Source organism: Lynx rufus, unplaced genomic scaffold (assembly GCF_022079265.1).
Source record: "Lynx rufus isolate CCGP_SWC_20201006 ecotype Redwood Valley unplaced genomic scaffold, mLynRuf1.p SCAF_11, whole genome shotgun sequence".
In the NCBI taxonomy this organism is placed as follows: Eukaryota; Metazoa; Chordata; class Mammalia; order Carnivora; family Felidae; genus Lynx; species Lynx rufus.
Window position 1 is genome coordinate 58897383 of NW_025814825.1, and position 17221 is coordinate 58914603.

At 48.9% G+C, this 17221-nt stretch overlaps 1 protein-coding gene across 1 annotated transcript in view; it reads right to left on the minus strand.

Moving 5' to 3' along the window:
• Positions 1-17221, minus strand: part of FGFR2 (fibroblast growth factor receptor 2) — a 101422-nt gene that overhangs the window by 45769 nt on the left and 38432 nt on the right. Inside the window, 1 exon segment of the mRNA XM_047072743.1 lies at positions 7867-7990. Within this exon segment, the coding sequence (XP_046928699.1) occupies positions 7867-7990 (124 nt within the window).

Consider the following 17221-nt stretch of genomic DNA (forward strand, 5'->3'; position numbering starts at 1 on the left):
TTGGGATAGAAGTTTGTGTGAGAGAACCCTAGAAGGAGGAGGCTCTGCGAGAAAGAAAGAAAAAGTGTTTCTATCAAGATCCAGGAATCTCCACCGATACCTACCACCTCACTGTGGCACTCTGGGATCTTCTGTGCTGTGACCGTCAACTGACTGTCACCCCGAAGGCCAGCCGCAGGCTGCTTTCCCAGACAGGATTAACCAATCTAGAGGGCTCTGCTCAAACCAACGAGGTTCTCGCCTCCTCAACTTCTCTCTCTTCTCAGAAGGAGAAGCAGGAAATCTTCCCCCTCACAACACCAATACCCCCCACCCAACCATCTCTTCCCCACCTCCCACCTGCGTTTGATGTCACTAATGGTGGAAAGATGCGACAGGAGCTCTGGAAGCCGCCTGTCCTCATGGAGCCTGCCCTCTAGGTTGGGAGCCCCTTCTTCTTACAACACGGGGTCATTTCTGCCCTGCCCGCCCCTGACTGTGAAAACACACCAAACACAAACTCAGCACACACAGCAGTGGGCTCTTCTCAAGGAGGAGGAGTCCAGAGAGGCACTCTGGTGGAGGCAGCATTTAAAACAGGAAGAAATCTGATGGCATTGCCAGATTTACACTTTGATGAGAGTTGACTGTAATACTTCCCAACGGGGGTCTCCTGGTTTAAAAAGGTGACTGGAAATGGAGGCTGTACGGAGTTTGGAGAGAAACCCTGAAGAGGCCCTGCTTCAGAACTTGCCGCGTTGGGGCGCCTGGGTGGCTCCGTCGGTCAAGTGTTCAACTCTCGATTTCGGCTCAGGTCACGATCTGGCGGTTCGGGAGATCGAGCCCTGCGTCCGGATCTGCGCCGACAGCACGGAGCCTGCTTGGGATTCTCTCTCTCTGCCCCTCCCTCTCTTTCTCTCTCAAAATAAATTTTCAAAATTAAAATTAAAAAAGAAAAGAACCTGCCGTGTCAAGAACCACAAACTCCAAATGTTAAGTAACTCGAGAAGTCGTTTTTCCCATTATTCTAATTCGGCACACACTGGCGGCACAGTTCGAGCTCATACTGGGCACCGTGACTGGCATCCGTGGACTTACGTCTTCGGGCTGGGACTCCTCGCTGACGCTGGGACAGCAGCGGCTTTCTCCCCACGCCCTGCCCTGCCCTACACTTCCCTCCGGGTACCGTCGAGAGATCCCTCTTCTTACAAAACTCTGTAAGACGGTAACTTGTCTGTAACGCTTTCACATCCTCTTTGCCCACACCACAGACCCAACGCCAAAGAGGAGGCAGGAGATCAAATATTAACCTTCTCCCCCAGCCACCTCAGCCGGGACCCCTGCCAGAAGCGAAAGCAATCCACAAGGCTTCCTTCCTCAACTATGGGGCAGAGGGCAACTGATGGCTTGCGAAGAGCATGGCGAAAACACTGACATCACCGCCCACGGTGCCTAGGACGAGCAACTTCTTCCCGGTAGTGGTGCGGCAGGAACGCACTTATTTGCTGGCCGGTACGCTGGGAGTGAGGCAGCTGCCCGCCGACCAGCTTTTGCCCCCTGAAATCCCAGTTGTGAAGTGGGTATAAACATCTGCTCCGTAGTAACCCAAAGCTCATTGAACAGTAGCTCAAAAGCAGTTTTGAAATCTCCGCCCTGGAGGAAGGGAGAGGGGAGGAGGGACCACTCCTTCAACCAGGGCTGCACGGAATACACCTGTCTCGGCCCAGAGATCCAAGAGGAGGTGTGGACCACCTCATGATAGTGACTAAGAGTCAAATCCTATGGTCCTATTATTTAAAAGCACTGCCCCGGGGCGCCTGGGTGGTTCGGTCGTTGAAGCTTCTCTGACTCTTGAGCTCAGCTCAGGTCATGATCTCACAGTTTCTGGAGTCGAGCCCCACTCAACTCTGCGCTGACAGAGGGGAGCCTGCCTGGGATTCTCTCTCCTTTCTCTCTGCCCCTCCCCACTCGCGCTGTGCTCTCCCCACCCCCAAAGTAAATAAACATAAAAAAAATAAAGCACTGCCCCTACTACCTCATCCCCCTCCAGGGGGGCTAGGTTTCCACCCCCACTTTACAGACAATGGAACTGAGGCTCAGAGGCTCCTGGACTTCTGACGCCATAGAGCTACCGAAGCTGGAAATGAATGTGAACGTCTCCACCGTGTCATTCCCCGCCGAGGTGCGTCCAGCAAGGGCTGGAGCGTCATGAGGGCTGAGTGGCAACGGGCAGGAAGAAGAGAAGGAAATGCGGCAAAAGGACTGTGCTTCCTACTCAACCCTGCTGGGCTCCATGATTCTACATTAATGAAACAAGCCTACTTACAAGTACAGCGCTCGCTGTGACGTATTACCTAGCATGGCACCCCAGCCCCCTGTCAACAGGGGGCTTTCTATCCCTCTCCGGCGAGATTTCACAACTCTAGAGCTGGCACGCAGGACCAAAGTCAGGGTAGACACCGCGTCTTAAATCCAGAGCAAGAAAAGGAAAGAATCGGTTGGCGGCAAGATGAATACGGAAAATCAAATGAGGCCTGGCCAGGAAGCGTCTAGGTCAAGATGCTTCAAGTTCAGAACACCCAGGGGCTCTGTGGGACTGAGGCTGGTGGACGCCAGGGAAATGCACACACGTGGCAACTCAGAAAGTGACAGCCCGGCGTTCAAGGCGCTAAGATCTCTGGGTGTGCTGTTTTGTGTGGTTAATGCCACCTGGGGTCACCCCTCGTCAAACAGAGAAACAAAAGTTTTCGTCTAGGAGCCACGGTGTGGCAGAAAACACTGACAGAGTGTGGTCTTCTGTCAGGAGCAAGTGAGCAGGAACGATCCTAATTTTGACAGTTTCGGTAATAACACCAACCAGTTAATCAACGAGGCCACCATTTCATTTACGTAAACGCTACTTTGTTCCCAACCCGAGAAAGATTCCACAGTTCATCCCGGACAAGTGTAAGGGTCCCCTGAGGGACTCGAACCTGCCTCGGTCGCCCTTCTTCTGCTCAGGGATCACACTGGAGGCTTTGTCTTCCCAGGACAGAGGCTGCCCCAAGCAGTAAACAATTTACGCAATTTCTCCTTCTCCCACTGGGGACGGGCCGCCAAAGGCTCAGAGTGCCAGGTGTCAGCCTCAGAGCCAGGCTTATCAGTCAGTGCCTGGAATAACAGACTCTTCATTCCTCCCGAATACACACCGGAGGGGGGAGGTTAGCACTGGGACAGATTCCTTCGGCTTTCAGGCCCCGTCCCATCACGCCCACAGCCCAGTTACAGCAGATTTATGTCACGGACTAGTCGACAGCAGCCTTCTGGTCTCCCGCTGAGCAAGTCAGGGCTGGTGAGGTGGCCTCAGTGACCCTCCACCCAGCCAGAGGGATGCTTGGCCGCTGACTGGCTCCCAACTGTCTACTGAGACACTGTCTAGCGCTTATAGCGCTCTTGTCCTAGGGGAGGAGAAATCTCTGGAAAGTCAGATAGAGGGTAATCAGCAAATCCAGAGGCACTCACTGTTTCCAACCTCTGCCCCCCAAATGCCCAATGCCAGGTGAAAAGCTCAAAACTTACGGTCTCTGGGATTGCAGAACTGGGACACCCAAAGGGAGGAAAAGTTCGTAACTCAAAGCCAAAGGGTGTCTGAGGAAGGACGAGCAACTCGTCCATTCAATACCTTCATCTCTCTCTCTCTCTCCGTTATTTTGCAACAGAGCTGAACGTGGGGTGGGGATAACAGCAGTACCTTTTCAGAGTCCTGCAGTGGTCCCTGCTGGTCCACACCACAGGACACCAAAAACAGAGACCTCCATGTGCGGTGCTTGGAGCATTAACCTAGGCTTTGAGGACACCGGATGGAGACCCCAGATCTAGGGTTCAGTTCTCGGCAAATAAATGCCTCACTGCCCCCCCCCCCAATTTGATGTTCCTCAACTGTAAGAGGGCTGACAGGTGAAGGCAGAGGCCAGCCCGAAGAACCCGGGGCTCTCAAACACCACGATCTTCCTCTGCATCCTGATCAGTCCTGGGACAGCCCTGACGACCACGTTAACCAAAGGCGTAACCCAGCAGGGGCCCCACCTGTTGGTCCCAGCACGGCATTCGGTTTATTTACCAGAAGGTCTGATGGGGTCTAATTAAACCTATTAAAAATGCCCTTTTTTTAAAGTTAACTTTGAAAGACAGAGAGGGAAGTGCAGACAGAGGGGGAACAGAGACTCCCAAGCAGGCTCTGCCCTGACAGCAGAGAGCCGGATGCGGGGCTCGAACTCATGAGCTGCGAGATCACGGCCTGAGCTGAAGTCAGACGCTCAACCGACTGAGCCACCAGATGCCCCCCAAATGCCCTCTAACCCTCCAAAGGGTCCCGGTTTGAGGGGAGAAAATCAGCATTTGTTGTTGGCCCCAGGATGCCAATTCGGTGTTTTCATCTGTTAACCCAACTGATGCCTCATAACCACTGTCGTGGGTTGAACTATGCCCCACCCCCACCCCTCCAAAAAGAGGAGTCTGTGTCCTAACCCCTGGAGCCTGTCACTGTGACCCTACTTGGAAACAAGGTCCTTGTAATTAACTGAGGGATCTTGAGATGACACTACCCTGTTCTGAGGGCAAGGCCTGAAATCCAGTGACAGGTGACACCTGTGAGCCACAGAGAGGAAGGCCACGGGAAGGCAGAGGCAGACGCCGGAATGACAAGTCACAAGCGGAGAGCTGCTGATGGCCACCAGAAGGCCACCAGAAGCCGGGGAGAGGCGTGAAACAGATTCCCCCCCCCCCCCCCCCCGCACAGTCTCCAGAAGGACCCAACCCCGCTGAAACCAAAGGTTCAGGATGAGTCCGAGGCCACAGCTTCCTGGGGACAGAGGCCTCGCCAGAATCCAGGACTGAAGCGTCCTCCGAGGAACGATGGCCAAGACCCGCCGGCTCTCTGAGGAGGGCCTGTTTTACTATCGGCACAATTACCCAGAAGCGGTGCTTCACGCTAATTTTCCCCTGCAAGTAAATGGCTGAAAAATAATGGTGTCAATTTTAGTGAGGATCAAGCAAGGCTCCCGAAAGAGCGCCCGTAAACGAGAGCCCTTCCCTCACACACGACAATGGCTGGCCGCTTCGTGCCCGAGACACAAGAATGTCTCTTAAATTACACGGCTTTTACGTGGAAGTCCTTATGGGGAATGCCGTTCCAAGGAAGGATTTCAGTAAAAAGATCTCACCCATTTTGATGCTTCGTAATATCTGAACCGCAACCCTATGTAGCATAGCAACAAAAGTAAACCCTCGGAGAATGTGAACGAGAACAGGACTTGACTTTCGCTGGGAAAGAGGCTCCGGTTTTTCCAGGAGACGCGGACGTGGCCGAGAAGCGGTGATCACGGGGTGGAATCCCGCACTTGGGCCGCGGGGCCACCAGAAACTCGTTGTTCGGGCCTGAATTCCCTTTTGTCGCCACTCGCGGAGACGTTCAGAACGACCGCCTGCCAACCCTGTAAGTCTACACGAGACTCTGGAGCTGACTCACTTCTTATTTTATGAGTGCTTCTCAAAGCAATTACTGGGGTTTTGAGCAAAGATGAGAGTATTTCACACCTCCGTCTTTCCTGAAAATGTCTTATACTCCACTGACTTTTGGCTTCTATTTATAAAGAAGGTTCAAGGCTTGGAAAATTATTAGGGGTTGAGCTTTAATGGATATTCCCAACCAGCATTGTGTCATTATTGGCCCACGTTTGGCTGGGCAATCTCCCAAATTTGTGACATAATCGGGCCTTTCTCTGCATTCATTACTCCATACGCTCTATGCTCCTCTCTACATCACACCACTGAATCATACGCTCTTTTCAACAAGACTGACTGCCAGGGGATTAACATTAGACAGCACAATTCCATTATTCAGCAGCCCAGTTCAAATCCAACCCTAAAACTGTAAGAGAGATTTCGGGGCTTCACAGAGATGAGCTGCCAGAAAGCTCAAAGGAGAGGTGGGGGGGGGAGGGGGCTTTTGAATGTTTTACATAACAACTCAACCTAAAACCTGCTAGGAGCCAGAGCCCGTGGCTGGGGTGGCCAAGCTGACGGAGGGGGGGGGGATTCCTGGAACGGTCCCCGGCCGATCCCAATGAACAATCTGTAGGCCTACACAGCCATGAGCCCCGCGGATTGCTACGGCACAATTATTTTATTCGCACAATAAACTGCTTGTTTCAAAATTAGGCATTGAGAACTTTTAGCCCCCGAACCTTCTTTCCTTAAATAGAAACACTTTCGTGTCAAATTCAGGAGATGTGAGGCCCAGTGTGAATTCCACGTTGTGTGCTTAACCAACAGATTTACGGCACATCGACGCCAAAATAAATGTTCATCATTTTCGTCCCACATTTGAGCGTTACTTCTTTGTGTTTGATTTGTAAAATATCTGTACGTAGTAACTCCCACTAAGAAACCTTCCACGAGTCTCTCTGTGAGAAAAGAGGGTTCTGGAACTCAAGTCTTTTATGAATGCCCACAGGAGCAACATTATGTGAAAGCAACCAAATTTCACAGTGAGGCTTCTGAAGGACAAGAACTTTTTTCACTGAATCCTTACGTACACATGGAAATAAAGACGATCTCATGCTTTCCTAGGGGGAGTTCCTTCTGGATTTAATTTAACTTGATAGAAAATCTAAAAATGGCTTCTGTTTCATTTTCAGTTAACCTAAAACTTCCATTAGCCAAAATCTATGAAATGTGGTTAGTCAAGCTTTTGGAAGGTTTCTTAATGGTTCTTTGGGCAATTCTGGTATCTGTGGGGCCTCTCTTCAAAGAGTTTATAGTTTAGTGAAGGAGAAGAAATGCCCACATATGAAATAATACTAGGGACACACGCATAGAAAATGATGGAGGAAAGCCTTCGTTCATAGACACGGTGGCGGGGCAGGAGTCTGTGGAGAAACAAAGGGTCACGTTAAGGCAAAAATCAATCAAGGTGAGCTTGGACTTGAGGCCTTGGGAGCTGGCAATCTGCAAGTGGAGAAGGGCGAACTGGTTAGCTAACCCCCAGCCAGGTCAGGTGGTGATGCCGTGAGTCAGGGTGGAGGACAAGGCAGAGCAAAAGATGGGTCGTGCCAAAGAAGGGATCTTAGCCCACCATCCCTGCAACAAGGAGACACATCCTAGGTATCTCCAGTCCTCCAACAAGACAGAGAAACACCCTTCCTTTATCAGTTACAACAAAACCCATCATAAAGGGCAAGATAGGAAGACATTTGAATTCCAGGACAACAGCCTATTGATCTTAAGACATCTAATTAAAGTAGCCTACCTATCTGAGCACTTAGGTAAAAAGGAATTTACAAGCCCATATACACAGTTCCCTTTCCACGGGAGCTGAACCCACAGTAGAGCACTGAATGACTTTCTCCTGATGGAAGTAAAGGGCCCCTGGACACTATCCTTCCTCCAGCCAGCTAGAAGTTCAGTCATCACAATACCTTTTCCTTTACTCTTTAGCCAGCACTGCCCAATTGCCCTTCTTTGGATAATGCTGCCTCCCTTTTAAAAACCAAGTTCTCCTAGCCCGTATCTGTACCCTTTCCCTGAACACACGAACATTCTTAAGAGTAATGCCGGCTTTCAGAGTGTCAACACATTTCACACCACGTCCATTTCACCCAAAACGGTGCTAGGGAACCAAGAGGATCACACAAAATACGTAAAACATGGCTAATCGGGAAACAGGAACATCGTCAAATGATGGAAGAATCCTTCTCAAACAACAGCTTACGTTCAGAAAGAAGGAAAACGAACCAACGGTTTCTCTCCTTAAACCATGGGAGAAACCAGACTCACTTTCGCGGGGTTAAATGAGTCAAGCTGTAGCAGGCGGGCGTACAGCTGTCCCTCGGGGAGAAGCAAACTCACCAACAACATCAAGGTGGTACGTGTGATTGATAGAGCCATACTCGTTCTCCACCACACAGGTATAATTGCCTTTGTCAGATGGGACCACGCTCTCCATAATAAGACTCCAGTGCTGGTTCCGTACCTGAAAAGATCAAAGGAAAGGTGGTTATTTAACAATCTTAGCATAAATTACCAAGTACTCTGCCATCTTGATTTAAAAAGAAGTTGGAGACAAGGAAGGTAGAGAAGAATCACCTGAATTGTCAATTTCCCTCGTACTAAGCACACAGAATGGAGCCAAACGAAAACAATCATTATCGTCATGGTGAATGTCGAGCAAGGGGGATACTGACATGTCCAGATATGCAAGTGTATGGAGTGAGGCTGTCGATGAAGGATGGGTTCCTCCAGGAGCTGCCAAATGGCCAGACCATTGGCCTGCAACGGTATCAGTGCCCCAGAGCAGGGGAGCCGAAAGGTCGCTCATCCACTAGGAAGCCTCAGGCCCCACAGCGCCAAGGAACCACTTAGAGCCAGCACCAATGAGCACCTGCTGTATGCCAGGATTACTGTGCACATTCTGTTCGGCCTCAGCTAATGTGAATTCTCCCAAGGAGCCCACAAGCTAGGTACTGTACTGCTCCTGGAGCCTTCCAGTCTGAAAACCTGCCATTTCTTCCCCCATCACCCCCAGATGCTGTGTGGAAGTCTCAAGAAGTTTCAACTGGGAACACAGGCCTGCCCCTCCCATCTCTGGCAATGCCTAAATAGATGCTACATGTTCCCGAGAGATATACTCAGAATGCCAAATATGGGAGCAACGAATCCTTAGGAAACCTAAGTTGTATATCCGTCTGCTTACAAACTCCTTGAGACTTTTCAGAGAGATAAGCGGCACATGTGAAAATAAGTTATTGTGATTCCCACCCACCGTTCTGTCAACATGCGAACAGACTAGACTCCAACATTCGCACCTGGCTTTTAAAATATTTTAATAGACTCAAACTTTCAAGCAAGCGTGACTTTTCCTTACAAAGAGCCAAAATGCAGATTTCACCTTGCAGGTTTAAGGCTTTAAGGTTTTCCCCCAAATCCAAATCATGTTTTAAAGGCATTTTGGACGAGGCACTCTAGAGAAACGGAGAAGGGGGAAAGAAAAAAAAAAAAAAAAAAAAGCCAGGGCCCTCGTGGTCTTAACTATGATTTCAGGAATTCCAACTGACCTTCTGCATGATTCCCTGAGCGCTGCAAGTGTTTTCTGCCTTAATCACATAAAAACTGCTAATACCAGCCGAGCCTCTGCAAGCACATGAGCGAGTCAAGGAACTAGAGAATAAAGATCATCTCATGAATGCTCCATTACAAAAACGGGAGGGCAGAGCAGCTGTCCGCTTTGAAAAGCGGCGCCAACAGAGGTAAGGGGTTATCAGAGCCTGTTACGACTCGAGGCGTGTCATGTCAGATGTTCAGCTCTGTGCAGGCAGGCCAGCACCGCAAGAGCAGCCACCAATGCAGAGGTCACAAACGAGACCACTGCTCATCACGGACGGTCTTATGCAGGATCACGGGGGTGAGGGCTGGACTCCTCTCCTCACCAAGCACAAGCGCTGAAGAGTGAGCTCTGGGCAGACGGTCCCTTTGCTCCAGCCGCGGCAGCCCACCAGCTCCCCCCTATATCACCATCAAGACTGTCCCGGTCTTAATGTCGTGGGGCTGGCGGGGGGGACCGTCATTCTCGCTGTCACAGGTGAAAAGTCTGGCGGTAAGAGGACGCTGCGGGCATCAGACCCCACAACGGAGAGAAATCTGTACTCTGCTTGGGAGAAGCCCCGCTTCCTGCTCCTGGCTGGGCCACACACTTGTAGGAGAGCCAAACAAGAGGCCAGGGTCCCGCGAAGGAGGGATAAGCACCTTAGGTGCACAGCCTATAGAAGGAATGTTGTGAAGGAGCGGAGGCGGTTGCTAAATGTCCCAGGGCAGTGAGACTTCTCTACCCCAAATCTCCCCGCCCCCTCCGGGTGCTACCCTGGAGCTGGGTGCTGACAAACTCCTTGATTCAACTTGAGGCAGGTGGGCCCATACAGAGACCCGCCCTCCCCCCAAGCGTGCAGGGGTTATCAGAAGCGGGACTTTCCTGGACTCTGAAAGAGCTAATCACACGGAGGGTAACTTAGGGATGAAGCCAGAGGCCCTAACGTCACCAAGCCACGTAATCCAGCATTTAGCCCTGCTGTAAATATTCAGTTCTTTGAGCCCCCGCTCAAATGTCATGCCCATAAGCCCTTAATCACGACTAGTGCCTGTCTCTGGACCCCATCCAAACTGTCAATGTCTTTCTCGCGCCTGGGTCCAGATTTGGCACGGGGCGCAGTCCAAATGGGGCCGAACGTGAATGCACGGGGAGGCCATCATCTGCTTCTGCCCAAGACATTAAATCTTGGCATACGCAGCTCAGCATACCGCTGCCGTTGGTAACCCTAGGGCAGCTCCAGTCTCTCGTTGGGGCCACGGCATTCCACGGGAGAGCCTCCTTCAAGAGCGCGTGCTCCCTGAATATTTACTTCCTGGAGATGCACTACAATTATTAATAAGTTACCATTTATCGAATGCTTTCACAATGGGAAACACAGTTACCAAACAAGGGGCTTCTGCCCCTTTGGAGACCTTGGTACTCAATCAATATCGCCCCATGCAGTGCTGTTAATATTTGTTTTCTTACACCATTGCCCTAGTATTTGATTCCTGGACATACGACCAATCCCAAATGTTATGAGCTGTGGCATTTTCCAAAGGGACGCCCTTAGAAGCTGCCAACGGTGGGAAGGCTTGACGCTTCTGCAGGGGATATCCTACCATTAATTAGTGGTCGCTTAATGACAAGCCGAGAGAGTACAGACAGCAACTCTATCAAGATGAGGAAACAAAGGCACAAAGACTTCTTGTGTCTCTTTTCTGAACACTCCGTTTCCAAACCACGATTCAGCGTAAACCTACAGACACTACCCTTCCAACAAAAATGTAAGACGTCCTTTTCAGTGTGGTTTTTTGTTGTTGTTGTGTTTTTGTTTTTTTTTTTTTTTAATTCCTCATCTTTTTAAGTGCTACAACTCCTCCGCCAGTTAGGTCAGAGTCCCATCTTTGCACTCGCCGAAGAGAGAATGTAAATACCCAATAAACATATGAAAAGATGCTTAACCTCATTAACAATCAGGGAAATGCAAATTAAAACAATAATGAGACGCAGTTATTCACCGGCTGATTAACAAAAATTAGGAAGATCCATGCCATTGAACACTTAAGAGTGTAAGGAAAAAGAGACTCCAATTGAGAATAGGAACATAGGGTAGGAAAAAACCTTTCTGTAGAATAATTTCGCAGGGCCTGTTAAAATTAGCGACACATTTTTTTTTAACCCAGTTAATTCCACTTCTAGAAATCTAGGCTACACAGAGAACCAGGAGGATTACTTCAAGGCACATGAACAAGATGATTGCTTCGAGCCCTGCTTGTGACAGCAAAACCGAATCCATCAGGAAGAGAGCCATTAACAACACACAGCTCATCCTACAGGACTTAATTCATTCCAACAAAATAGCACACAGTCATTAAAAAGGAGGAGGTATTCTTAAGTTCAGACCTGGTAAGGTGTTATTTATAGTTACCGATAAATGAGGGGAGCCTGGGTGGCTCAGTTGGTTAAGCGTCCGACTTGGGCTCAGGTCATGTTCTCACGTGGCTTGTGAAGTTCAAGCCCCGAGTCAGGCTCTATGCTGACCGCTCAGAGCCTGAAGCCTGCTTCGGATTCTGTGTCTCCATTTCTCTCTGCCCCTCCCCCACATGTGCTCTGTCCCCCTCTCTCTCCTCTCTCTCTCTCTCAAAAACACATAAGCATTAAAAACAATTTTTTAAAATAGTTATTGATAAATGAAAAAAAGGAGGTTGGATAAAAATGTGCGCTCAGGATGCCACTGTATAAACACACACACACACACACACACACACACACACACACACCACAGATGCCTATAGCCCTGAATCTATAAGCCTGACTGTATAGTCAGAAGGAAAGCTAAAGTCGGAAAGGAAATGTACTAAATTATCAGCAGTACATTTTATATAATTTCGTGGTGTCATTGTGCATGTTGTTTGCTTGTTTCCTATTTTCACCCTTTCAAATTCAAACAGGAATCGCACACATTTGACCAAAAAGTCAAATAAAACCTCTCCGCCGGCGTCCCCTGCTGCAGGACCACCGCATCTGGAATCTGCTGGCAGCCTGAGCGCGAGAGCTGGGGGCGCAGAGACGTCCTGCACCCAATGACACCCGTGCCATCCTTCCTTCTCACCCCTGCCCGTGGCCAAACCCCTGTAGAAAATTCACCATTAGTTTTCATCTGCCAATGAACAGAATTAGAGAGCGTGAGGCTTCAAGACGATGTTCGCTGAAGGCTTTTAAAAAACAACATTGCAATACTGAAACAAAGCAGACTGAAGGTCATGGCCTCAACTCTTTCCCTCCTAACACAAAAAGTGGATTCCACGAACATTCCACACCGTCGTCACAAAGACGACGAAGAGGTGGGCCAGACGGGTTTTTTCAGAATTCCTCTGCTACCTAAATCTCCCAAGGTGCATGTTAAACACCCAGCTACCTTCAGGAGACAACTGGGAATGTAGATTTCGTTTGTATGATACCAAAACACCTAAGTGAAAGGTGAAGCCAGGTCAAAGACCCAGGCTGTCACCTGGATGTTTGGTTTCCACAGTGAAACCAAAAAAAAAAAAAAAAAAAAAAATCTGGACATTTCCAAATACCTAGGTGTTCAATAACAAGCAGAATAAACATCCAGAAGCTAGATAGAAAGTTTTGCTCCGTGCCAAGTCAAAGAATACTGTGTCCGTGTGACGGCAAATACTCCCGACACTTCCTTCCACCGGTATCAGGGTGCAATTTATGGAGAAAGGCAGCAATCCCTTGGACCGCTGGCCTTCATAAAGGCAGCCCATGACCTACAGCTCAACATCAACCAGGTGGCATTATGATGCATGAAGTCTTGCTGTCCCAGGCCAGACCCCCACCTTCGACAGGCTCCTGGGATCTCGACACCATGTCTCTGGAGGTGTGCACAAACTGAGTACATGTGTCAAGGGCTGTGGCACTCCCTGGTGCTTATCACTAGGCAGATGTGGAGGCAAAAGCCCGATTAATGCTTAAGTTGCCCAAGTCTGCTTCTCAGGAGGTGTCCAGAGAGCAGGGCGAGGCGAGCTCTGATCCTCTAGGACACAACTGCGGAAACTCTTCCCCCCAGCTCACTACACAAAGCATGGATCTCCCAGAGAAGTGGGAAGAGACTTATACAAGGCAAGAAGCGAGAAGTGGGAGTGGGAGGGCGGGCCAAGACTGCCAGCAGGGCACTTGCTGCCTTTTGAAATAAACTCTTTAAAAATCTCACGACCTTCCTCAAAAAAGCTCAATGAAGAATCACCAGATGACCCAGCATAGCATTGCTACGTAGATACCAAAGGAACCGAAAGCAAGGACTCGAACAGGTACGTGCACAGCCACGTTCACACAGCTACACCAACCGCAAGAGTCAAGAGGTGGAAACGTCCCCGGTGCCTGTCAACAGATGAACGGATAAACAAACTGGGGTCTCATCCCTATAATGGAGTATTACCCAGCCGTGAAAAAGGAATCGGGGTCTGATTGTTGCTACCACACACAGAAGGACAGATACACACAACAGATAGAAGGACAAATAGCCTATGATTCCACTTACCTGCATTACCTGCAACAGGCAAATTTAGACAGAAAGATTAGAAAAATGGAGAACTGCCTCCTAACGGATACAGAGTTTCTGTTTTAGGGTGACGAAAACTACATAACAAGTTTTACGTTACGGGTATTTCAGCACAATTTGTAAAAATCCCATACAGGTCAGGGAAGTGGGAACAGCAGCATCAGATGCCCAGCTTCGCTCTCAACAGAACACCTTTGGGCCAACGGATCCTCACGTGTTCCTGGGATGCCAGCACTGTTTCCAGATTTCTAATTTACCACCAGTGTTTCTTACAAAAACATGGAACCACATCTGAAGAAAGTTAAGCCAGAGCATCAACTGTGGAAGAAAACCACTTGGGTCCAAATGTCAGCCCTGCCACTGAGGAGTCACATGACCAGCCTCATCTGGAAAAGGGGTAAAACAACAGCGCTCCCCTGTTTGGGCCGCGCAGGGGACCCAGCGCCATGGCGGACAGTGGGGGGCACCTTGCACGGTCAGGACACATGGGAGCGGTCGCGCATGTTGGCTGATGGCAACATACACCTGCTTCCTCATCACAGACTGGCTGCTCTGGGATTAAAGCCGAACTGTCTTGGCTGAGAAAGAGCTCCACAAAGTATAAATATATTAATAAGGGCAAGGGTAGTGATTTTTCCAAATAAACAGATTTTGGGATTAAGCATACCATTTAAGCAAAGGTCTCTAATGTGACTTCTAAGTAACCCAGAAAACGTAAATCTAATTAACCTACCCATCAAAACCATCAGGTTTTCATTGTGATTATAAGAAAAGAGGTTTTCCCCTGTCTTTTCTTGGATCTGAAATAGACTAGGAAATGGACAGTCCAAACTGTGTCATGCTTCACTCTGCTCAGGGGCTCCATGGGAGTTCCAACCTCCAGATGCCTGAAGCCAATGCTCGTGTGCCAGTTTCACGGCCAGGTTGAGGGAGGGCTTTGTCCTGTGATCTCTCTTGGTTCTTAGAGTTACTAGGTGGCATGAAATGCAATTTTTAAGAATACTCTTCCCCTCTATGTTTCAGTCATTACCTGGGCACGACTTGGGAACTGAGGTGGTCTATTAATTACCCCGGTGCTGTGGCTTTTCTGCATTAAATTGTAATTATTGTTCAGAGCCCTATGGAATATCTAACCTTAAAGGTAACCTCTTTCTTAAAAAAAAAATTCTGTGCTATTGTTGATGATAAAAAATGGTTGATGGTGATGCTACTAAATCACAGTTGGGAGGGGGTTAGACGTTCAAGATCATCTGTCCAAACTTGTCATTTTAAGGACAGGTGGCCTTAAACACGAAGAGCTTAAACAACTTGCCCACCGTCAAGACTGATGAAAAAGCCCGGGCATAAGCACAATTAGGGAGATACAGGTATGCTTCAAATCGACCTCTACCACCATAAATAATAACATCCAACCAGCCTTTGCCCACATACTAAGAAAAACAATATGACTCTTAATCACCTAAGGAAGGCTCAGCATGAGTTCTTTGGTAAACAAGACTGAGCCATACCAAAGAGCTCTACTGGTCATTTTAATTAAAATGAGCTTCCTGTCCCATTTCATAATTCTCTTTGATTTTGTTTTGGCTTTTTGTGTTCCCTTCTCCCTTCACTGGCCACATAGGCAGACCACTTCAGAACAAGCTGGAACGCCATGGGTGAGGGCCAAGGTGCCGGATCCATAAACAGGTAGAAAGAACTCGACAGGCAGTTGAGCTAGACAGAGTCACCATGGTTTATAGAAGGAGATTTATGAAGAAAAAAAAAAAATCACAGAAATAACACACATTTGTTTGCGGAAACTTTCAGGTCTTGCTTTCTGGAAAAATACATCTTGGAAAACTTGACGCTTTGCTTCTTCGTTAACTAAAGTGGCAAAGGGATAGGAGTCAGAGGAGAGGGGCGTTTGGACATGGGGCTGTCCGTGTGTCAGTAAGGTCTCTGCTTTAGGGGGAGTGCATTGTATGCACGGGTTCCCTCGGGGCGAACGCTGGAGAAGCAGAATTCTTTAAAAGTGTCTGTAGGCAGTGTTTGCAAACCTGGCGGGAACCCCATGCTCCTGCCTCCACCCTGTTCGAGCCCTGAAGACGCCTGCACCAGAGCTTGGACCGATGGGAGGTTGGGGCGTGCCGGCCTCTGCGACCACCAAGGACTTCGTGACCTGGGGACCTGGGTTGAGTCCATGGAATTTCTGAGAGAACCAGTATCCCCCAAATCAACGTCCAGTGCCACAACTGTTGTGAAGACTCCTTACTAAATCCAGATAGACCATCTTTGCGTTTGATGGGGTGATCCCCCCACCAACCCTCCCCCCAACCCCCCCAGCCCAGGGCGCTCAGGCATCGCCATGGACTCTTCTCCAGAGAAAGTCCAGCGGGGCCAGAAATGTGCCCGCATCACCTCCGGCCAGCACACCATGTTCCAAAGGTACAGTTCTCTCCCCTCCTTGCCTTTTTTTTTTTAATAGCAAAATAGAAGTTTTTTAAGATTTTATTTTTTAAGTCACCTCTACACTCAATGTGGGGCTCGAACCCACAATACCAAGACCGAGAGTTGCACGCTCTGCCGACTGAGCCAGCCAGGCGTCCCTAGAGCAAAATATACTTTAGATGTTTGTTCCCGTGCGCTCAAATTCCCATTCTTTCGCTCCAGAAACGGCCTAAACATGAAACAACAAAAAAACTTTTGGTCTTCTGTGCCTCCACGGGAACAGGTTAAAGGTATTCTGCTAAAGGTTCCCCACGTTGTTTTTAGGGTGCAGGTGCCCTCCAGTTAGTAGAATGTTGTCCTCAATAATTAAGACTGAACTACACCTGTTAAAAATCAAGCAGCATTTCCTCATCAGGCACCCTTAGCCTTCTGGCACATTCATAATCACTAATTCAGATTCGCAAAAACCTCCTTACCCAGAATAATGATGTTGGGCCTATTTATTTTGAGACCAGGAGTTTCTGGAGGCTCATTAATTCTTTTAACTTCTTTCCACGGCTGTCGTAAGTGAGGAAATTAGTTAACCACCAGGATTTTGACCACCAGCCTTATACTTTTAGTCGTATTGAAATGTATCACTGGAACTGCATCAATTATGTTTTTGGAGAGCATTTGGTGGTTAGAATGATCCCCAGGGGCCACGACTGTGGCGGTTTTAAGTCTTTCTTTCCAAGCAGCACCACCCAATGAAATCTTTGTCAATTCGTCCTTTACAAAGAAAGCGAGCCGACCTTCCAATCTCGTTGTGCCTGGTGTGAGGACTGACCTAAGGGTGAAGAGAAAAACCACCCTGCTGCCTACTCGTCCCACCAACAAGCAGGAATCACGGAAGCTCAGCGAGGTGCGTCTGCTTCCAGAACTTCAGAGGCACCCACCTCCCAGCAGGTGTATCTCACATCTGTTTCACACACAAACTGCCCCACACATGCTAGGAATCTATTCATAGGCTTTTCCCTATTATCCTCTGGGATTCAGCATCTAGTTACTTTTTTTTTTTTAAATGTTTGTTTATATTTGAGAGAGAGAGAGTGTGCGTGAGCAGGGGAGGAGCAGAGACAGACGGGGCGCCGTAGGATCCAAAGCAG